Source organism: Larimichthys crocea, chromosome XXII, assembly GCF_000972845.2.
Source record: "Larimichthys crocea isolate SSNF chromosome XXII, L_crocea_2.0, whole genome shotgun sequence".
Lineage (NCBI taxonomy): Eukaryota > Metazoa > Chordata > Actinopteri > Sciaenidae > Larimichthys > Larimichthys crocea.
The window spans coordinates 11,192,386-11,216,423 of record NC_040032.1 but is presented as its reverse complement, the minus strand read 5'-3'; the positions used below and the strand labels follow the sequence as shown (position 1 = coordinate 11,216,423).

General features: G+C 42.0%; 1 protein-coding gene across 5 annotated transcripts in view; it reads left to right on the top strand.

Moving 5' to 3' along the window:
- The window catches only part of LOC104936227 (protein turtle homolog B), a 103,466-nt gene that overhangs the window by 65,993 nt on the left and 13,435 nt on the right, over nt 1-24,038 (top strand). For 2 of the 5 annotated variants that reach the window (XM_027273710.1, XM_027273708.1), the window contains exons 8-18: nt 906-1,048; nt 1,228-1,368; nt 1,447-1,563; nt 2,071-2,221; nt 4,194-4,305; nt 6,854-7,029; nt 8,692-8,918; nt 11,343-11,427; nt 14,110-14,274; nt 14,895-14,940; nt 20,715-22,349. In XM_027273710.1, coding sequence (XP_027129511.1) covers nt 906-1,048; nt 1,228-1,368; nt 1,447-1,563; nt 2,071-2,221; nt 4,194-4,305; nt 6,854-7,029; nt 8,692-8,918; nt 11,343-11,427; nt 14,110-14,274; nt 14,895-14,940; nt 20,715-22,349 — 2,998 coding nt within the window. Of the gene's footprint in view, nt 1-905; nt 1,049-1,227; nt 1,369-1,446; nt 1,564-2,070; nt 2,222-4,193; nt 4,318-6,853; nt 7,030-8,691; nt 8,919-11,342; nt 11,428-14,109; nt 14,275-14,894; nt 14,941-20,714; nt 22,350-23,418; nt 23,465-24,038 lie in introns of all 5 variants that reach the window. The other 3 variants (XM_027273709.1, XM_027273707.1, XM_027273711.1) reach the window with 2 other exon arrangements.

Sequence of the window (24,038 nt, the reverse complement as noted above, 5' to 3'; positions counted from 1 at the left end):
ACGACATTCATTTAAAAATTTTGCATGTTCGTCGTTTTCCCTCCCGACGCTGTTATCTCCACTTTGCAATGATTGCAAGTCGCCTTGTTTCTATCTTTTTTTGGTAAAATGCAGCCAAACTTTGGAGCGTTTGAACTGGGTGGGTGCCATTGTTTACTACTGATTGCACTGCACCTGCGAAACTTGCGTAAGTTATGTGGCGTAATTAGTCATGCTTGCTGGAATCCAGCGTGCTTAACTTCTTGCGTAAGTTACGTGGCGTAATTCGTGCTTTCTGTATCGATAACAGAATCGTTAGATAAAATGCCAAACGATTCCATGGAATTGAAACACACGGAACCAGTTCTCAACAAGAACCAGTTCTCGATTCCCATCCCTATATGACATAAGTGCGCTCGGCTGTTGATGGTCAGGTGGTGGACTGCACAAGACGGACTCAAGACTGCAGTTTTAACAGCTCCCTCCTGCTGCAGCTATTTGAATTAATGAAGCCATCATGGTTACATATAAAGAAGGTTTTAAAGTTTTACTGTTGTTTTGGAGCTCTCGCTGTTTTAAACCCACATGATGTTGAAGGAAATGTTCTTATTATACTTCCAGGGAAGTGAAGGGACAGAAGTCAGCATGCATGAGAGCAGGTTGCAGTGAGGCAGGATCCTTGTTTAACTCTGGTTTGCTGTACAGGCATGTTTTGTCAGTTATACGCTGTAAACACAGACCTGCTGTGCTCCATGCATTCTGTTCTGCGTATGTGTATAATAATTTATCACTTTATGATGAGACCACGTGTCAGGCTCTCTGTGATTTCCCAGTTTTCTCTGCACAGCTATCACAATCACCAGGCACCGTGTTTCCCAAGCGACAAAGACGTTTCATCACTTTTTTCTCTCTGTGTCTTCAAACAGATCCTGCCCGTGTGGTAGATATGCCATCTGTCATCTATGTGGCCATTAGCCTGCCCGGCTTTATCCGCTGTCCCGTAGATGCCAACCCCCCTGTAACTATGGTTAAGTGGAAGAAAGATGGCCTCCCTCTCCGGATAGATAAGGTGAGCCGTGGATCCATTCACAAGTGTGTCATGTCTTCGGTTTTTCACTTCATCCGGTCAATTTCAGTCCGCTCCTCTGCCTTTTAATTTGAGTACAAGAGTCTGAGTTATTTATAGGATCTCTAACACAGCATTACTCTTCCTTACACATACAATCCATGACTCCCATCCATCCACAGTACCCTGGTTGGAGCCAAATGGAAGATGGGAGCATCCGTGTGGCAGAGGTGACGGAGGACTCTCTCGGCACCTATACCTGCATGCCTTACAATGCCCTGGGTTCCATGGGATGGTCCCCTCCCGCTCCCCTGGTGCTAAAGGTACTTTCACAGTCACTGTGCATTTGAAAGTGCATCCATTTTTTTACTCACCTGTTTTGGCGGTCTCATCCTGGGCAGGACCCTCCCAAATTCTCAGTGGTTCCTGGAGGGGAGTACAGGCAGGAGGCTGGGAGAGAACTCGTCATCCCTTGTGAGGCAGAGGGAGACCCGTTTCCCAACATCACATGGAGGAAGGTAAGACCACCTGTGTGTGTGTCATTTGGCTGTCAAACCTTGTGTTTTTAATCATGTTGTTTTATGTCGGTTTTATGTTTTCCATTGAGAAATCTGAATTTCTGAGTCCCGTGCCTCTAGTGGGTGCTCAGATTTTAATTATTCAAACTACTGTATGTCGTTTTAGTGTTTTTAATCACATTTTAATGATGTCTATAAAATATGTAATCAAGGGAACACATCAGATTCTCTCAATTGTTTGCTTGATTATGAGCCATGTTTAATCTTGCCCATTGAGTGTGTGATTAGCTATTATTTTTGTCTCCCCCTTATGAACTTCAGAATTCATCATTCTGTATAATTTGATGTCAGATATTGAAAGCAACATTATTGTAGCACATGTCAGATTGTAGATTGAGCCTGTAAACTGTCAGTACTGTACATGTGAGCTGTTCCAACCTATTGTGCGTCTCTCTCCGTCTCTCTTGTCGGTGACTCTGTCTGTGCTTGTGCTGGGTGGACCTGCAGGTCGGGAAGCCCAGTAAAAGCAAGCACAATGTTCTGCCCCGAGGCAGCTTACAGTTCAAGTCACTCACAAAGGAGGACCACGGGGAGTGGGAGTGTGTTGCCACCAACGTTGCCACGAGCATCACTGCCAGCACGCACGTCCAAGTCATAGGTACCCAACCTGTACACGCATGCACAAACACACATACAAAGTTGCAGTTGTTTCAGCCTCAAATGGTTCATTTCACGCATATTTACAACTAAGGTTGCAGACTTTCCGGAAACTTTCCATGTGAAGTTAAGAGGGGGGATTTTGGAAATATTCCACATTGGAAACTGCATGGAAATTCATGGGAATCAACTGGAAATTGAAAAATATTATGTAGTACACAAAGTCAAATGTATGGCTTTAATAGTCTCTGTGTGCTCTGGGCTCTAAAGTGTGGTCCAGGTACAGAAATCACCTGTGCAGGTAGGGGGCGTGGCCTCAGTAACCCTGCAGTAAGCAGTGTGCTATTAGATGCATGTGATTGAGGAATAACATAGATGTTCAAGTGCATGACATCTGGTTGTTTTAGTCAAGATTATGCTACAATATATTTTCCACAACTATATTTATGTTCCCTGTTAAGTATGGAAGAATTATCCTATCTTTCACAAACATTTCGCTCGCATTCAAATATGTCCCGTGTGCGCTCAGCTCAGATGAAATGTTTGTGTCCAAGAAGAAAAAATGTGAGCACAAGCATGTGATTTTTGAGTTCAAGCACACGTTTTGAAAGAAAGCAGCAGAAATCTGAGTGCGAACACAAAATGTGAGTGCGAGGAGAATAAATCTGAGCACGAGAAGGAGCTGTGTCACTAAAAAGGAATAAAATCATGCTCTCAAACTCAAAATCTACGCTCTTGAATAAAAGACAATTCTAATATAGTTAAGGGCCAACCTTCAATTTCGTAAATTCCTGGTTTATTCCCGTTAATTCCCATGGAAAGTTTCCAACATTGATGCAACACAAATACAGACACAGACTCAGACAGTATGAGTACACAATAAAGCAATATGAAATATAAAATACAGCTAACATAAATACAAAGACACTTCATGAGGTGTGGCGTGCCAGAAGTGGAGTGAGGGTGTATCAGGGTGTTAAATGATAAATTAGTGCGGCTGGTGTATAAATACTGCACATATTCAGTGGCTGTCAAATGACATGTGGATTAATATTGCACATGCTCAAGTTATGTTCAGTAGTGCTGCAGCTTTTAGAAACTGTTTGTGCATGTCCGAACTGATCTGCCTGACAGAAGAGGCTCGAACTGAGTTCCAGGGTGTGTTTCTTTAACAAGTGTACCAATTAACTACTAATTAGGCCCTGCCTTCTTAGTTATTATTGCTTTCATTGACAGCTGTCAGTCGTATTTTTGATATCTCGGTTTCAGAAAAAGACAAAAGTAGCTTCTCACTTCCAGCTGACGACTATAGTCTTATTAATTAGCGGTGCAGCTACGTGCTGGATGGATTTGTTTGCGTGCCGTTATAGCCACAAGGACGACACGCTGCCAGCTCTGCAGGAGTAAAGTGATGTTGTTCCAGATAGTTATGAAACGGTAAATTATCTGATTGACAACAGAGCATTGACGGCATTTACCAGAGGCAATCTTGTTGTCCTTGCTGACCGCTGCACTTTGTCTCTGGACGCGAGCCAATCAAATCAGAGCAACACAATTACCGGGTTGAACTTGCACCTGATTGGTTTCGTATTGCTTTGGCTGCAGCACAGCGCCTAAACAATGCAACCCGGAAATTAGCAAAAATGCGTATTAAGAATTTTGGCCGGAAGAATTATTCTAAGCACTTTTACTTACATTTATGTTTGGCAGGTAACTCCGACAGGAAAAAAAGAAATTTGGACTCGTCCATTTTTCAAGATCACATTATTCATGCAGCCTAAAATCTGTCCTAGTTTCTTTTCTCCAGTTGAATGTTGTGCTGGGTTGCTGGTTGCTTAAAAACACATTACTGTGTCCAGCTCACAGTAAATGTATTTGACAAGTAAAATGAATGTACTGAATCACAGCAAGGCCACTCAGTGACTAATGTGCCCTTTTAACAACACCTTTGTCACTGCTCTCACTCCCTGCAGGCACAAGCCCCCACGCCCCCACCAGCGTCCACGTGGTGGCGTCCTCCACCTGGGCTAATGTGTCCTGGGAGGCGGCGTATGACGGAGGTTTCCAGCAGACATTCTCAGTCTGGTACGGCCATGTGTGAGTCGTCCCAGCATGCTTTGCTTCCTGCTTTTTTACTTTTTTCCTTTTTCTTTTTTCTTTCAATACTTCCTCTGTCATTTCTGAAAATGTCTTTTCCAGGGTTGTGTTCAGAACAGTTGAGAAAACGTAGGGCTGGAAATACACGGAGATCCAGTGTGAGTGAGTTTTCATCTCTAATCTTCAGGAGGAACCGATTTGAAAAAAAAGAAAAACAGTCGCAACTAAACTGAACATGACCCAAAGTTCTCTGTCCTGCCGCTGCTGCCGCCGCTGCTGCTTTGCCGCTGCTTGCCTGACTGGCACAGTTTAATGCCAATCATGCTGAAGTGATTCTTCACTTATTAACATGCAAAAATGTGTAAAATATTAAAGTATAGTGTAAAATGTAAGAGTTTGCCTAGCTGGCATCTCACTGCTAATCCTGGGCTCGGGTGAAATTGGTTAAAACATGAAAGTATCTAAATAAATACAGTATTTCATCGTCTTGAACATAAAGTACTGGTGTAAGACAGGTACGATGGATGATGGAAAACTGATGTATGATCATGAACAGGGCTGTGAAAACACAATCATTCAAATAGCACCGGTTGATTTTTAAAGAAACTCTTCTATAGTGTTGAAGATGCAGCAATAATCCACTAATTCAGGCATGAAATATTTAATACGTGTAGCTGTGATAGTGGTCGTAAATGTGTTTAGTTCAGCTGCTCCTTGAGTTCAGGAGTTGGGTGCGTTCTGTCATTTAGTATAAAAAGTGCATTCTCTGCTGTTATCTGTGTTTCTCCACCACTGCTCAATAAACCTGTGCAGCTTCGGCAGGCTCGTCACTGTAATGAGATAATATCATTGTCTGGCATCTCGACTGGACGCTGCTAATGAAATACATCGACGTATATTGACTGCAGTCGCGCTCTCGTCCTCAAGCTTCCCAACACGCAGCACACCTGCTCATGAACACGTGCAGAAACTTCAGATTAAAAAAGGTTTAACGTTCTGCTGCTCATCAGTAAACACTGCAGACAGTGCAGCTTCACTTCACACACAGCTTTGAAGAATTGTTTAGTTGGCTTCATTTGAGGCTTAACGTTTCTGGCTGTCCTTCAATGTTACATTAACTTAATGTTAGTCCAACATCGCCCCAGCATGTGTGAGCAAGTTCAACAGGCTAACCTAGAATATGAACAACATAAAACATGGCTAAACTTCGAGTTTTGAACTTTAACGTTGGGTATCGATCCGTTCTTGTGAAAGCGGTAACTCAGCAGTTCCCCTGCTAAGCTCTTCGCTTCGAGATAGTGCTAACGTTAGGTAGTTACCCAGCTGTGGGTGGAGATGCACAGATGGGCGGTGGTGCATTTCTCATGAGCCTGCACCTTTAAAGCAGGAAGGGGAAGCCAGATATAACCAGCTTGTTTTCTGACATATACGGCTGACTGCGTTATCATAATTAGCAGTTTTTTTTAAATATGTGGCCTTTAAATAATCATCAAATTAGTTTCAGCAGTCAGTCAGTCAGTCAGTAGTATAATATGTCCTATGGATTACTTTATAGCACAAAAGAGACTCTTAAAACTTAAGACAATCTTATATTTGTATAATACAACTGAGGATTTATGGAAAATGTGACCAACAATATTAATAATGAAGCAATTCACAGGATCAGGATGAACTATTAAAAGCCCAACTCTGTTTATTATAACCTGTCATGCTTTATTAAAACAGTGTGGGAACTGTAGAGTGGCACAAAAATAAATAAAAAAAACAGACAAACAGCGGCTTTAATTAATGAGTGGGTATTCTGGTCATGCCGGGGATGAAGAGTCACTTTCAAATTTTATCCAAAGCCTCCTGATAAACAGACGCTCACTGACACACTGGAAGGTTTTAAAAAAAATATTATTGTACAAAATACTACAGGGTACTATTCCCAATATCTTACGTGACGAGGTAAGCTGTGACACAGAGCTGTTCAGATGTGAAGCATATCTTGGTGTGCACAGTGCAGCTGTAAAAAAACAACAACACACAAATACATATGAGACTGTATCAGCAGATATGTAATCTCAGGTAAATCCGTTTTGGGGACAAATAATCCCAGTAGGTGATGTCTTGTGTGACAAATGTTCCTGCAACATAAACGCTCCTTAAACATAAAGGAACTTTTTTTATTTATTTATTTATTTTACTATAGGAGTGTTGCAGCTGTGTGTACTGTTTCCTGCTTTCTTTGGTGCAGTCGACGCTGAATGTATGGCATGGGCAAACAGCAAATTGCAAAGCCGAGCGCAGCATGGGCTTCTTACCATCGAGTGTTGTGAATGAAGTGAACGGTCAAAAATTCATGGAGGAAATATTGAAGTTTACGATGATGTAATGCTGGATCTGTGATGGAAGTAGAACTGTTGCAGAAATAACATAAACTCTGACTGTTTCTCGTCGACTTTTGCTTCAGTCTAAAACAAAAAAAAAGTGAAGGCACTCCCTTGACTCCCATCTGTCTGTGCACTCACCTCTCACCCTGACTCCTGCACAGGCTGAAGAGGGAGCGTTTAGGTCCACATGACTGGCTTTCCGTACCCGTGCCTGGAGGCCATGAATGGATGGTGGTGCCCGGCTTGGAGCCAGAGACAACATACCAGTTCAGCGTCCTGGCCCAAAACAAGCTTGGCACAGGCCCCTTCAGCGAGGTTGTCACTGTGAACACACTAGGTGAGTGACTGGAACGAAAGGATCCGATAATAAGAAGAAAGAAAAGACTGTTAGCTGGAACATATATATTGAACGCTGAACCGGATATTTCAATGTGTCTCTAAACAAGAAGGAACAGCTGTGTACAGTGCTCAGGTTAATGTAAATATTAAAGTAGACCAGTTCCACTTGTCGAATTTACCTTCCCAGGTAAGGTTAGCGCTGCAGTGGCAAAGCAATAATTATAGAAAGCCCTGTGCTGTGAATTAAGTCTGACAAGTTAATGTTTCACGCCTCAGCGCTGGTAAATCCAAACAACACCCTCCGTGTATGTGCTGATCACGAGATGTCTCAGCTTCATACCGATGTTTTATGAACTTTAATTTTCACATTGCCTTCGTGTCTAAAGGTGTTCAGACAGCAAATGTAAAATGTACTACATAGTTGAGGAGGATTAAAGGATGAGGCAGTTTAGTGAACCTTCTTAGACATGGTCAACACTCCTAATAGCCACTATGTGACAGTCAGTGAGTGAATGAATTAGTTATTTTCTGGACCTAATAAAAAGATTTTGTCAGACTAAACTATCTTAGTAGTGATACTATAGTAGAAGAATCTTATTGTCTTAACCTGTCAGTCGAAGAAAAGTCTGAGTAAACTCACTCAGCGTTCTACACAAAACAAAAATGCTCACATATAACCAGGAGACGTAAAGTGCCATTAAATTGATCGATGTGAGGCGATCGCCTCGATAAGACTCACTCGCACACTTGATCTTTGATTAACGGTGAAAGGAGACGCCCACCCCATGGCACCGAAACAAAGAATCCATTAACCAGACAACAGCAGAGATTCCTCCAACTTACAGAGCTGTTGATGAACTACTGTACGAGAGACAGTTGTCATTACATGGGAAGAAATCTTTTCCTCCAGCTTAAGACACTATTCTGACAATGCCACATTATTCTGTATCATACAGCTAGAACATTTGACAAGATAATTAATTTTTTATTGGGGGGAAAAAAAGATTATCACAACAACAAAGCTACCTAGTAAAAGCTTCAACTGTGAATCATTAGGCAGTAAATCGCTGAAACACAGAAATGGGACGTTTATTCAGTAAAAATTAAGCTGTCAACGATTATTACTTAAAGATAAGTGACAAGCTGAAAATTGGGATAACCATTAGCGCCTCATCACCGTCTGTGTCAGCCAATAAGTAGAAACAAAGAAGACAAAGCCCAGAGGCTGCTTGTTGTATTTCCGCTTCTTTAACGAACTCTTCACCATTCAGATTATCCTGACGCGTCTATCGGGGCTTCTTCCTCTTCACTAAGGGAGGTGACCGCTTGATTTAGTGAGTGAGGGTAACGGCAAGAAGTTGAATATCTTTTAATCAGCTCGGGCTCATAGGTGGAAACTTAAGATACTTACTGCCCTGACAGTTGTGAATGGATTATGAGCCCACACGATGAAATGTTAATGAAATTATGTTAAAGGATGCAAGGATTCGGTGACGGAGTAATGGGAAAGACACGTGTGAATTTATGCATAGTGCATGTCGCAGATGCATTTGGTATAAAAGCTTAATCACATCTAGTCACAGTCTAGTTAAGATACATGCTCACTAAATATGCAACTGAGTCATTCACACACTTTCTCAACCCTAATGTACTCTTCCAGTATTTCCTATAAGTACCCCTGAACCATTGGTGCTGCTTACCCCACCACGGTGCCTCACAGCCAATCGCACGCAGCAGGGAGTTCTGCTCACCTGGATCCCGCCTGCCAATCACACAGCACCTATCCAGCATTATGTCATGGAGTTTCGCCTGGGGGAGCGATGGGAGGTCTTGGACGACAGCATTCCAGCTGGGGAGACGGAGTTGCTCGCCCGAGACCTCATCCAGGTAAAAGACAGGACACTAAAGAGATGTCTGGATTGGGGAGTGAAGGGGTTAAAGAGCAGGATGTATGCATCACTTAAGACACATACAGAAGTCTTTATGATTTAAATTCAAGCTGAAGAATCTCTGTTATCTATGATTCTGTTGTTGTCTTGAACGCAGCCTTATTTTAGCAAGAAAACGTGGGCGTTCCTGTAAAAAGCATTCCACAAGAATGAATCACATTTTTCTGTCTCGGTCAGAGGTGCCCAAACTTTTTCCAGTGGTGGGCCACGGGCCAAAAAACAAACTACTACTGTAGATACTTAACTGACTTCCTGTGCAAAGTAAAGCAGATCTTCACTAGAAACATCTGGTGGGCCAAAATTGAACCTCAGTGTGGGCCATGATTGGCCCGAGGGCGTCACTTTGAATTAAAATTATTGGAATTAAATTGCAGTTGTTGCTGAACATGAACACACCTATAGGGAAACTGGATACAGCATGCAATCTTAGTAGCATATGAAGCCAAAAAGTTCAATTTCTGGGCATAGAAGTACCCAGATCTTTGTGTTGCATTGTCGGGCCCATAGAGCAACTAGAGTTCTGCCAAACTGCCTAACTTGAGGGTTGATAAAATGATTTCATCTGCTAGACTTTCCAAATGTCAGCAAACCGAATCAAACACTGACACTGAAATTAGACATTTTGTTGGCTTGTGACACTAAAAAAATAAATACAACCGCTGTTCTTTCCCAAAGCTTAAGGGAAAATATAATAATGGCATAACTGTCAGTGATGTCTCTGCATCATTGTAACAAAACTGTCACAAGTTTGCCACCAGACGTCAAACAAAGGGCCTGTGTTTTTAATGAACTTGTCAGCAGCTCGCCACTGAGAGCGCGCTCAGGCTGCAGGCGAAGTTGATTTGTTTTTCAAATGCTCTAAATTATGATGATGAGAATATGCTGCCATAGCCGCCTCGGTTGTCATAGTAACAGTGCAGGTGTGCACACACGCTGACCGGGCTCACTTTCTGACCATCTCTGTGTGTGTGTGTGTGTGTGTGTGTGTGTGTGTGTGTGTGTGTGTGTGTGTGTGTGTGTGTGTGTGTGTGTGTGTTGTTACTGTTACTGACTTTACTCTTTCTCATAACAGGCAGAACACACACACACAGGTCTTCATCTCTGCAGGTGTGCTGAGTATCTCAAACAGAGACGCTGAAACATGAAATTAAATATAATGTAATACGCTGTATCGAAATAAATTATGAAACAATATGTGCTTTTGGAGGATAGTGAGTTTACTACAGTCTACAGCAGAAGAAAATCGAAGCATCTTTACTGATTCATGACTTCTGACACAACGCTTCTTCTTCAGCACTTCACATCTCGCTCATGTCGGCTAACTCTGCTGCCGTGACATGTTTGAGCTTCTTTCTGTAATCTAACTACCACTTCCAGCTGCATGCGGATGCTTTTATTTCTCCTTTCATCGCACAGCAAAACACCCACACACAAATCTCTCTCCAGCTCTCTTTGCACACACAATGCACCGAGCTTGTGCAACTTTTTTTTTTTTTACTGCACCGGCTGAGGTCATTTTAACCAGGAAGGATGCTCTGTCTGTTTGCTGTGCCACATTCAAATCTTTAATCTTTCCTGACCGTACAGGAGGCAATTAAGCAGACAGCAGAGGTTTCTCAGGAGGTTTTGCACCCGGCTGAAGTGTGCTTGAGCAAGACACTGACTGAATCTCTGCAAGCTCGACAGCACGTTCCTGTAGCTGACCCTGCACTGTCTAATGTAGAGCACAGCTTGCACCAACAGAGAAAAAGATTCTTCAAAAGCTTAATATTCATTATGATTATTCATGTATTCACTTACATTTGCTCGTTTTCTTTTGAGATTTGTGGTTGTTTTTAGATATATTTCTTGTTTTACAAAGTAAAAGTAAAGTTTCTAATATCTTTTTTGAAATAACTACTAATAAAATTTGAGATCACAAGCAGCAGATGTCAGATAGCTCTAGTACAGGTAAAGCTCCAAAAACTCCAAAGTTCAGGCTCACTGTTAAGTTTAATTGATAATCCAATCCAAGATAAGCCGTTACATTGGCTGAGTGATGCGTGTTTAGTAACCTGATCTTAGAGTAATAAAATCAAAACGGATTCATGCGAAATCCAATTTGCAATTTTGAGTTTTTTGTTGTTGTTTTTACCTTTAAAAAACTTTTTAAATCTAATAAATCGTGACACTGAAGCCAAAAGGCTAACTGTCAGACACTGAGCTGCACCATTTATTTCCAAAGCCTCGGTGGCTCAGCTGGCTGCTCTTTGTAGACACAAACAGAATCCTGCAGCCTGATTGAAACCTTTCTCATGCCAGACATGAGATCCGGTCTGGGTTTACCTTCTCAACGCTGCTCTCTCTGTTCTCCCGCTCGCAGGAGGCGTGGTACGAGTTCCGTGTCATGGCCATCATGGATGACACGATCAGCGAACCGAGCAACGTAGTAGGAGTGTCCAGCACAGGTGAGCCATCATGTTCATTATACAGTAAATATGCATCTTCTTCCTGAGCTCGCTGCCTTGAATTCATAAGGAGCTTTTCTTGTCAACTCTGGGATTCAACCCGACAACCTCTGGCAGTAATCTGCATCTTCTAACCTCAGGCGTTTTCTGAGCTGAGGAAGGGGCTGTGGACGTATTGCACACGCAGCAACTCCCAACTTTCCATTTTGCTCACTCGGCACTATTAACTTTTAGCTCATTTTACATGCACACTTCCTTTTGTAGCATCCCGAAGAGTATGACATCATCGTTTCTGCCTGTCTCCAGCTGATTGGAATGGGCTTTGTGCTACAAAAAAACTAAAAGAAGATGCATTAGAGGCTTTTTTTTAATTATCATTATTATTCTGGCCTCGACACTGAACTGTCTGTCTTGAATCTGAAATGAAACCCCTCTAAACGTGACGTCGCTCCCCCGCAGAGGTCACTGAGTACACATCATTTTGTGAGAGCAGCTGTTGGTAGCAATTTCTAGAGGACATCCACCGAGGAACCTCTGGAAGTGCTCTGCTGCCCCCTGCTGTAAAGGTGGCGAGCCGTGCAATGTGGTGATCAAAGGCTCCTGTTGATATTCATTGTATTCTTGTCAGTTATTATCATATTTAAAACCCGACGTGGATACACGCTGTCCCTCCGAAGATGACTAAGGAGTTCTCTGGCTGATCAGTAGTTATTTCGAGCACCAATACCGCTGGAGGTACGGCGCTTTGTATTTTGCTGTGTCATGCTTCACTGCAGCACATAAAACACTCTAACAAGTTTCATAACAAAGGCTGACACATTGTCCCCCCTGGTCCTGGCAGAACGGTTCATTAGCATGTAGGTCACCACAATAACTCCAGCATTAATAACCGAGGACAGCTCCGGACGTCGGCAGCTCTTTAGCAGGAGTTCGACAGGCTGCACAGCACATCTCTAAAACACTGGCTGGGTTTTCATTACAGTAACAATACCATTGAAGCACAAGCGTGCCAGCCGTGTTCATCTTTTTCATTCTGATGCATCTCTCTGTAACAAGCTGAAGGGTGCAGCCGTGTTGAACAGGGCATCAGGAAAAACGTGGAAGAGATTCAGCACTAGGATATCGTACAGTGCTGAATGTGTTCTGACAATCAACAGTCAGCTGTAGTCCAGCAAAACGCTTGTGCTACTTACAGTGATGGTTCATGTCCCAAATGTTCAAGAAGATTTTAGACTTATTATCACGTTAGGCTTGAATCCCGATTAAAGGTCACGTCTAAGTCAGCAAGTTCACACAGTAAAAGAGACCAGTGTATGACACTAATATATTTATGAATCCATCCTTTGTCTCCTGCATAATATCACAGTATGTCATCTTTAAAATGACATTTCAGTCGTGAATTTTTAATGCTGACACGGCAAACAAACCAATAACAAAAGCTTAATTCTGTTAATAATTAGTGATAAAAACTCCTGTCTATTTTTCATCTCAGATCAGCCTGATACAGGTGAACCTCCAGCTCCTTCCTTCCTGCTCGCTTCTTCAGCCTGATCATTAATATTTCACGTCTGTCAGACTGTAAAAGATTTTGCAGTTCTGAGGGGACAAGCGTTTTATCTCCTGCTGTCCTCTGGTGTTATCTGAAATATGTTTAGATAAAGGATATTTATGGGTCGTTATAAAAGCACTGCGCTGTGGCCCGGGTTGTGATTAAACTTTTAATTATACCTTGTTGCTGCCATCTAGAGGCATACTATACATCTGAGCACCCCTGTGTGTGTGTCAGGGAAGAGGGATGGACACTTTCTGTGGCATTTGAGCTTCACTGTGCAGAGGCATTTTAAACTTTCATATTATGATATTTGCTTCTGAAATGTAATAGAGTAGAAGTATAAATAATCATGTTAAAGTAGTGTATATGTTCAACTCAATAATTACTTAAGTATCGCACACACTTTGTTTACTTGTCACCACTGCAGAGAGTTGTGTTTTTTAAACTTCTTTGGAGCAGTGAACTGAGTTTCAGCACATTTTGATGATTTATAGATTCTGGATTTTTCAGTGAGAGACGAGGAACAGTTATGATTTTATTTTTCCTTTTTTAGGAATGAACTAGGTCACTGAGTAATGAATATCTATCAGCTGTCACTACTTATTTTTCCAGGCAGAGTATTGTGCTGAAACCAAAGCAACATAAAGTTTTGTTAAGTTTTGTTTGTTAAATGTTTAATAAATCTGCACTGCTACTACTCTTAAGTTATGAAAGCAGATATTTTTAGAAAAAGGTTTCTGCTAAGTCATCATGGCACACAGCCTGCAGACATGCTCATTTTGAAGATACATGCAGTAGTAAAAGGTCAGCTCCAGAACTCTTGAATCCTTTTGTTTCTTCTCTTTATTAGCGAGGGTGTTAAAACGCATGATTCATTTTCTGATATCGTGAAACAGCTGCCTCATCAGAGCACAGCACGTTCCCTTTCAACGGACTCGACGTCTGCGTGGTAATCTCACGGCAAATATCAGCCTCTATTTCAGAGTCAGAAAAATGAATGTTGACAGAAGCATTAATCCTGTGTGGAGTTCCACGTCTAGTGAACAAAGTAAAGTTCTACATTTGTTACTTTGTTCTGTTCCCCCCTCTTTTTTAATCGTATCATAACTCTTCCCATCCTCGCCTCGCAGACTTCTTCCCTCCTCCGGAGTTGGTGGAGGAACGCGGACTTGCACGACCTGTGGTGGCTGGCATCGTGGCCACCATCTGTTTCCTGGCAGCGGCTGTCCTGTTCAGTACCATGGCCGCCTGCTTCGTCAACAAGCAGCGCCGGCGGAAGCTTAAGAGGAAAAGAGGTGAGGGGGAAGTCCTGGACGATATTTCCATGTTGTCTTTGCCACTTTCAGGCTCTTCTAACATTAACTGGGTGTGTTTTTTGTGTTGTTGTCACTGAGTCATGTTTGAACTGCAGCCTCATGCTGCTTTATCTGACTCATCTCCTCTCAGCGTTAAATGCACGTTCTAACAGGAAACATCCATTTAATTGTTTGACTTCGAATATAAGCTAAAAGCAGCTTAATGACACTTTAGAAAGCAGCCGTGGCTATAGTCATTATGTTTTATGTTTGGTTTTTTTGTGTCTTTTTCCAATTACCCTGTGTCCCTTCAGGCTCGGCAACACTAATGTTGTCTTTGATGGAATCAAGTCTTCATAAACCTTTTATGTAAATGTCTTGGATTAGTGTTGTTTTTCATGAATACCAAAAAGACTTTTTCTCCCATTGTCAATTAGAGGTGCGGCTACTTGAAAATGGAATTTATTGCTGAATTTGAGAACAGGTCATTCGCCTCTTTTGAATTGCATGGATTTAAACCTTCAGTGTTTGCTCTCTGCCTGAATGCTAGAGCAGATGCACAGACGTACTGCGTGCACTTCAAACTGATGTTAAATGGCAGTCTTTCTCCCTTCTTCCAGACCCCCCACTTTCCATAACCCACTGCAGAAAAAGCATGGAAACTCCGTAAGTAATGACATGTCTTGCTGTTTCACCGCTACACTGCACAACAACCAATAATCACACAACAGTTACGATTCATTCACTGCTCACTGGTCAGACCATCAAAAACAGATTTTTATCCAGAAAAACAAAGTAGATACTTTATTTATTGTATTTATACAGTATATTTGTAACATTAAGCACGAATAATGCAGAATCAGAACAGTAACATCATAGATTTTTTTTCAGGAACATTACTGTAAATTCACTTGTAAATATATCATAATAAAGTAAATAAAAGGTCAGCTGAGATCAACATATTCTGTTGATACCAAAATTACAACATCACATCACTTTGGATATAAAATCAATCCTGAACACTGAAGCAAAATCATATAATTCAACCACAGACTGTTTAAAACATGGACGTGGACTTGGCAGTCCTGCCTCAGCTGCCCCACCGAAAATGTGCAAAGATGTGGAATGTGGTTGGACTTGAATGAGGCCTGGTTGCTCAAATAAGCCACCTGTAATGGCACCCACCTGTCAATCAAAGCAGCCACGGCCTTAAATATGCACTATAATATAATTTGAACAGATGATTTATGTAAAGCTTCAGACTCAGTACAGTTGTCATGAACGGGGAAATTAGCTACAGAGACCAGAACAGTTTTTTGTACCAGGCTGTAAATATGTTTTACATGGGGACTTATGGAGAATGACTCATTTCTGGAGCCAGCCTCAAGTGGACGTTTGAAGAACTGCAGTTTCTGGCACCTCCGTGTTGGCTTCACTTCACAGCTACAGAGGTTCCTGTTTCAGCTTGAGGAAATGCTGGTGGGGGTTCAGCTGAAGTCTGTTGTGTCAGAGCGAGCAGACCATCCACTTCTCCAAACTAAATATAATGAGTCGAGACTGCTGCCTGAGTTTGGGGGAGGGGGGCGTCTCTTTATGATGTAACAAACCTACAAACATTGCATGCAATACACTTGCATGCAGTTGTTTGTGTGGTCCAACATGTCAGAGAAAGCAGTGGGTGATGTATTGGAATGAAACCGCTGATTCATTCCAGTGAAAGCAGCGCACCTTACGTTGGGAAGTTCTATTTAAAGGCTGGTTTTCGAATGTGTGTGTGTGACCATAGAGAAGTTACAGAATTCTGAAGCAAAGTTGTGCATGAGTGAACAGAGCATAGCAGCTTGAAGCTTTACTTCGACTATCTCCTGTTTCTTCAGCTTGGAAAGAGTCCGAATTCAAATAAAGACAAATCTCCTATTTAATATTTACGTATTTAGTAGATCTAAGCCTTTGTGAATCCAGCCATCAAATGTTACTGGACGATGCAGTGAGCTTAATGACCCCAAAACTGCAGATGACAAAACTTCCATCCCATTATTTCATGTGTTTTCATTCCTCTGTCCTGAAATCAATCCAATCTCCCGTCATAAAGGACATCTCGGGTCCCTTAATAGATTTTTTCACAGCAGACATTTTGACATCGTCATTGTCGTATCACGAAGAGTACAGGTGCAACTATGGAACTAGAGACACACGAAATGAATACACCTCTATCGGACAAGTCAAAATGTGTGCTATGAGAAAGATCTGTACGGCTCAGAGGAGCCATAGTCCCGTCTTGTTATCCAAAAATTAAAAACGCATCAATGAGCCACTTTATTACAGCACACTGTTGTGATGCCCCAAATACTCACTAGCTCACCCAATCCTTGGCTGATAATATCCCCCCAAATTTTTATTGACTGTACCGAACCAGATTGGCTCTGTGCCATTGATACGGATTTGAGGGATGATACAATTTTTATTTTTTTATTTTTAATGGCATACGTTGACATTTGTGCCAACCTTCTCCCAGTTATAGTATATAAAAACTAATTAATGAGCTAGAGGAAACCTGAAAAGAACAGATTTTCTTCTGAAAACATGAAATCAGAATACACCTGTCCATTGCTGTGCATGTCTGCTGTGCAAAGTCTATTACAACATGCATAGGCAAATATCTCACAACTCCAAGGCAACTAGATGTGCGCCCGTCATCAGCAAGCGATGTCACCCCAGGTGGCACGTGACTGCGAAGGACCTCTCATTTATCGAAACGTTTCCTCGATTTCTTTTTCTTGCACCTAGAGGACTTTGACCAGTGCTCCGGGTATGAGCAGTCAATAAATGGAGACCTGGCTCAGTGTGAAGTGGTCACATCTTTTCACTTATCTCTTTCCTCTCTCTTGCTTTTATCTCCCTCTTGTTGTTCCACAATGGTTTATCTTATCTTTTAAATTTTTTCTCTGACATTTCTCTTTCTCAGATTTTCTTTGACTTGACTAATGCTTCTTCCCATTTCTGCATTTTCCAGTATCTATTCTCTCTAATTTTCTGTTGCTTTTTCAAACATACCTCTCATCAACAGACTTCGTGTTTTACCCTCATATTCTCCCCACTTCTCACTGTCTGATCTCCCCACTTCTACAGGAGTCCACTTAGCCTCATTCCCAGTGTCGAGCCCTACTGGGAGGGGCTGGACGCAGGCAGGTACAGTCCCCAACCTACCAGTCCTCAGTGAGTGTGCCAACTATTGTCCCCCCCTGTTGTTGCACACTGTATAAACCCCTTTTGCACTTCGGTTCAACCCCAGCTCCTCAGACTCCTGACCTGCATGCTTCTGGCCAAATGTCCCCACAAGGCAACAACAATACTGGTCGTGGTCTTCCATTGATGATTGATGAAGAATCTTCATCGTAAGAAGATTAGTGACTATTAGGGATTTTCAGAAAATAATGAATCCATCCTACCAAGCGGGAAGGATGACAGTCTGCTAGTTTCTCTAACTATTCAGGACAGCCGGAGTAGATAATGGGTCATATAATCTTCACTTTCTGGACTTGTTGTTGATGTGGATGAATCACTGTTATCATACACTGAATGGTCATTATACTGTATATAGTTCACAAAGAGGATCTTGGTGCCTGACAGAATTCAATCTCGATTATTTAGAAGAAAAGTTTGACATTTGGAAAATAATATGATATTATTCTCTTTCTTACTAAGAGAAATCAGAATCAATACCGCTCATGTCTATTTACTGAATATGAAGCTTTTTCATCACTTAAACAAATAATAACAGGTTAATTAGTTAATTGATTAGTGAGTTTTAGCCTTTGGAGTGCTGTCACCTTTGGACAGAGCTAGGCTAGGCTGTTATGTCCTGTTTCCAATCTTTATACTAAGCTTGCTTGCTGCAGTTTTATATCAACGATGCAAATTTGAGAGTGGTATAAATCTTCTCATCAATAAAGCAAATAAGCACGTTTCCCAAAATGTCGAACTGTTCTTAAAATCTAATCCTTGTTTTGTGCATCACACACAGTCCTCTGCTTATGCTTTGTGAGTATTTCTATGGTTTGAGCCGTCTGTGACTGTGTCCTCACTCCTTTAAATCACTGTTTTCGCCTCCAAGTGACATGAAACACTTTCCTTGTGACACTTCTGAATTGATAGACTTAACCGCTGTTGCTTTTTCATCCCAGTTGCAGTCACAGTCCCATCTTTTCTTCACTCAACCTGTCAGTCTACCTTGTTACGTTAAATAGAAGTCAAGTGCTTTAACTTTCTCTTCTCGGCTCGTAAAAGATAAATTCAGTGCCAACTGCTGCTCATGACAACATGTGGAAGCTATGAGAAAACATAATCAGTATTTTATCTAATTGTATAATGATTAAGAACCTATATTTTTTACAGCATCAATAGTAATCTCTGAATCTTCAGTCAGTGCTTGTGTAATTGTGATGATATAGCCAATCAGGAGTATTTCTCACTGTAATGTGTACGAAGCACACAAGCAACTTAACTGATGATTGTTATATTTTATGTGACAGAAAATGCAGTATATTATCTTTAAAGATAAGAAACATAGTTGTTGTGATGTCAAGTATGTGCTTCTGTTATATTGTATGTATATTGTCACTGTAGTTTATGACTACAAGCTACTAGATATTAAAGTATTTTTTGTCTCTGTAGCTTAATAAAGAAATCATATCGGAGAAGGCATTGCACCCTTGAATCAAACATAGTATATGTGTAACAGTGTCCTTCGCTGGCAGTCGCCGTTTAAAGGCTCCATTTATAACAAGGTCATTACAAGCACAAGTCTTTGTTATTCCACTGAGGATTGGCTATATGTTTTATTTTCCAGTAAATAAAGTATTTTTGGCTTGAAAACAAATCATGGTTTTCATTTCCTCCTTCCTGTATACATGTTATAGTCATTAAGAAAACTATTTTTAATTTAACACCATGTACTTTAAAGTGGGTTGGACACAGGTCGTGTTCTGAAGTACGGTTTTCATAACTCTGTCATTGCACAGACTTGTAAAACCTTTGAAACCACCTACAATTCTCAGCCTCAAAAGTTGTTTACAGAAAAAAGACAGTTGCCCCAGTTTCATCTTAACTAGCTTTAAATTAGCTGAACTTTGACCTGGTTTTGACACTTTTCAGCAGCCAGTATCACTCGTAGCTATGATTGGAAATACTTTCATTATTCTGTAGCTGCTTTGGATGAAAGCCTCTCTTCCTCACCTGACACTGTTACACCTGTCTGCCATACAAGAGCGTTACATTGCTGTTGATGACAGCTACCTCAACCCTATTGCTACGATGTTGCTGAAATCCAGTGCAAATGCCAGCTGAAGTGGTCTAGGAAACTCTGTCTTCTAAGTTTTACGTCCTTTACAATATATTTACAATTTACCTCACACCAACATATTCATGAGAGCATCAGGAAGTCCACATGGCAATAAAATAGGCTTTCCCCCATGTAACTTTCCTAACATTTAGAGAAGGCATTTTAGGTATTTACTGATACGCGTGTGCACAGACATGTCCATTTGAGTATTGCTCACTTCCAAATTGTTTTTATATCCATATAACCCTGGCATTGTTTGACATTGTCAAATAGTAGAACTGTGTATAAAAAGGGCTGCGAGTCCTACACTGTTCAAACAGTATAAACCCTTAAAGATCCCCAAAACCCATTTTCTCAATCAGCTTCTGGCTGTAAGCAGTGGGGTTCTACATAAACACATTTTTTTTTAAATAGTTTTGGTTATTTTATTTGGAGGACATTATATTTATACATTACATTATCACCATTAATTGATTTTAAATAAAATGTCCTGGAGTGCAGAGCCGAAACAATTGAAAATGCATCTAAGATACTTTATACTTCAGATAGCAAGGGTGAAAGATACACCAGTTTGTTGTCAGTTTTTTCTCACTTCTTTGCATGAAATTAACATATGTTAGAGATTTACACTGGTCCATTTAGTGTGTGATGTCCCCCCCTTGTGTTCACCTTTCTGACTACTACAAACATTACAAATGAATAATTGCCTTGTGTCACTAATCCTCTGCATCCGCACTCTGTTAACCGTCACTTTTAAAATGAAGTATGTGTCCTGGTTCAGTTACCAAGTTGGAGGCATAAAAATGAGGCATAGTTGCACATGATGTTTCCTTCCCGTATAGCAAATGCGTATACTCCAGGCAGTACCTTTGTTCAATGATCCATGAACAAACAGATGTTTTGAAATAGAAGTGGAGCCATCATTGATGTCATTTATTACAGCCGTTCTGTTATTGCTCCTTGTGTGAGGTGTGTTGTGTTTTATTGTAGCTGGATTCGTCTTCAGCACCATCAGCAAAACTTTTCTTTACACAGGCTATTGGGTTTTGAATTTCATGTATTTTCAAATATTTACTCCTTCTGTATTCTTTTCCTGTAGGTCATCTTCAGGAAAAGTGAGCCCAGAGAGCATTCGTTCAAAGGCATCCCCATCAGAATCATCTGAAGATAGTCATGACCAGCGTGGGAAGAAACCACCCCCAAGTCCAGGGAAGAAGGAGGAATTGTCTTTATACATGAAGACCAAAAGAGCAATAACAAGCAAGAAGTACAGCATCTCCAAGCATGAAGCTGAAGCAACAACACCCATTGAACTCATCAGCCGAGGCCCAGATGGACGTTTTGTCATAGATCCCACTGACGCAGAAATGTCTATTAAGCCCCGGCGGATTGAGGGCTTCCCCTTTGTGGAAGAATCAGACCTCTATCCTGAATTCCGGCAATCAGACGAAGAGAATGATGATCCCAGGCCTCTGCCACCAGTAATGGCCCCCCTTCGGCCTCACCAGATTTCTCCTATCTCCAGTCAGGAATCTTACCTGCAACCTCCAGCCTACAGCCCTCGTTTCCAAAGGCCCTTCGAAGGTATGACGATCATGGAGAGCAGTCGGCTCCAGGCCACAGGGCAGATCCGAGGCTCTCTCCATCACAGGGCTTTCTATGGCTATCTAGGCCCCCCTGGAGATCATGATGGCCCACCTCCTTTTTACATGCCTGAAACCAGCCCGCTCAGCTCTGTCATGTCCTCCCCTCCATACCTTGCAGAAGGTCCTTTTGGTCACCCCATGATTCCTGAAGAAATGGGGGAGGGTGATTTCCCACAATATGCTGTCTCTGGTTTCCCACTTCCTCTGACACTCACCTCTTCCTCTCGTTCACCAGAGATTTGGCAGGGACTGGATTTTACCTTTGCAAGTCTGGAGGGGCCCCAATTTATTTTTCCACCACATCACCCTTTGCACCTTCGCCACGAATCCCCCTATCCTCCGCCACCTCATGTTCTTCCCCTTAGTGCTTTCCAGCCCTCCCTTCCAATGCCCACCTACCCAGCTGTCCTGCCACTGGAGGCCCCAAAGAGCCACCCAAGCAAGTCACCCAGCAAGGCCAAGCCTCATGGCTCCCCAGCCAGGCATATAGCTATGCAAGAGGCACAGTTAGGGCAGCTAAGACACACAAGCCACCGAATGGGTGTGCCGGTTTTGCCTTACACCGATCCAATGGCCCATATCGTCCCTAGCACATTTAGTAGCCTGGACACACGATGGTTTGAAACCACCCCTCGTTTCAGTCCCAGACAGGCTCGCAGGATGGATTCCGGCATGCATCAGGTGGTTCTCCAGCCCTCTCGGCTCTCACCCCTTACCCAAAGCCCCCTGAGTTCTCATGAGGGCTCTCCAGAGATTGTAGTACGTCCCCGGCCACGTCCCAGCGCTGCCCATCCTTCCATACCCCCAGAGATGTCTGAGATTACCCTCCTCCCTCCTTCCACAGCCAGCTTCTCAAGGAGATCTTCCCCCTCCTCCTCACCTGCCCAAGGCCATGGTAGCAGGAGAGCAAGTCCCAGCTACCGTTCCCACATGGCCTTTGCCACCTCTGCAACCAGCTACCCAGCTTCCCAGTCCCCATCACCCCCCATGGAAAGCAGCGACATATTTGGGCAGATGCCATCTCAGAGGAGGACTGAGGAGGAGATCCTTCCATCTGAGCCCTCTCCACCCCAGTTGTCAGCTTCAGGGTAGGTGCATTAGGCATGCAGAGAGGGATACCATTTGAATCATCTGCCCCAACCCATAATGCTTTAATGTGTGAAGTTGCTCTGACATTTTGGTTACTGAAGTGCTGTCTGATATTCATCAGTGTTTTAAATCATCTCTGTGGCAAATTAGTTTTATAGTTTAGTTTATGCGTTTTCATTTGTTAACACTTTTATGTGGAGAAATGAAAATGAATATGGTTGAAGGAAAGTCATTGTGATGATTCATTTGATGATCTCATTGATGAGAAGTTTTCAGTTTAGTCAATTTGGTCAATGCTGCTTTTCATGTCAGACATCAAGTTAGAGGTATTCACCCACTGAATCTGTGAAGCATTGTTCCAAAATTTACACGTTGAACGGTACATTCGATTTTCCAATGAAGAGACAAAAAAGTATACATTTTGAAACAAATTATTTGTTCAACTGACAAGAAAATGCATTTGCTTCACAGATTACATTTCAGACCTTTTGGGGCTACAGTCCATTTGAATGAAAAATACTATCGCCAGTGTAATTTGTTTGGCACAAGCCCCTAAAAGCCTGGGAATTTGCAGACATCACCACAGGATCCCTGTTTTTCCATCTGTATCATGCGTTACCCTGCTTTCACCTAACAGGAGGAATCCCATAATATTCATCAAATTGATTCCCCAGACAAAACAACCACCCATTGTTATGTCAAGCTCCAAGCCTTTGAAGATGCCTTTATCATGCGGAGGGATGCTTTAAGAAGAATTCATCTTGGCAGGCCCTGCGGCCCATCCTCGGCCTTAGTAACCTGACTGCATGACCAATACCAACCTCTCAGATTTTTTCCTACCCTACTTCCCCTTCCCTTTCTGTAACCTTCCTCTCCCCCAACTCCTTTAATTGCCCCCCAGGAGACTCCCAGGTCTGACTACCAAGGAGAGGTTGTTGGGCAAAGTGTGTCACAGGGCCTGTCCGCTTCTCATGTACTGCAATGTCTCCATCATTATGAATTAGGGGCAGTATGGTGGTTCTTGATGGCTCCTGGAGTCTTACCTGCTTTGTTTTTGATTGATCTCAGCTATCTGGGCAGCGTTGTTGTGACCAGGTCCTCTACACCGCAATAGGTAAGGGTTGGATCCATGTCTGAAAGGGGGGGGTTAGCAGGTGGGACTTTTTTGATCACCTCGTCCTTTAAAGGGGAATACAAGACTTTGAGTCTTTGTTTGATTTGTTCCTTTCTTCAGTCAACACGTGTAGTTTTTTTCAGTTTTTTCCTTTTTTCTTTTTCTCAAAGTAGCTACGCATTTTAAGTTCTGCAGTCTTCAGTACATTATGCATTCTGACTGATATGCATATGCCATCTGTTAGCTAAAGTAATAGATTAGGTCAGAGATGTATCACCAACATAATTTCATGCTTGAGTGGTTTGCTAACTGACCACATGCACATGCAAATGTTTTCTGTTAATAAGAATATCTCACCACAGATAAATCAACTTCAGGTCCACGCAAAAGACAATAGTAATCATATCTGCCTCAAATTAGTTTAAATATTTATTCAAGCAATTATTGATTACTCTGGTTCACTATTCTGGAAATTAGTTTGGCAGAGGTCACCACTTGATATGTAATATATTTGAGGATAGTATCAGGTGCAAAAGCCAAAGAAAGCATGGCCAAACTGGACTCTAACTGAATG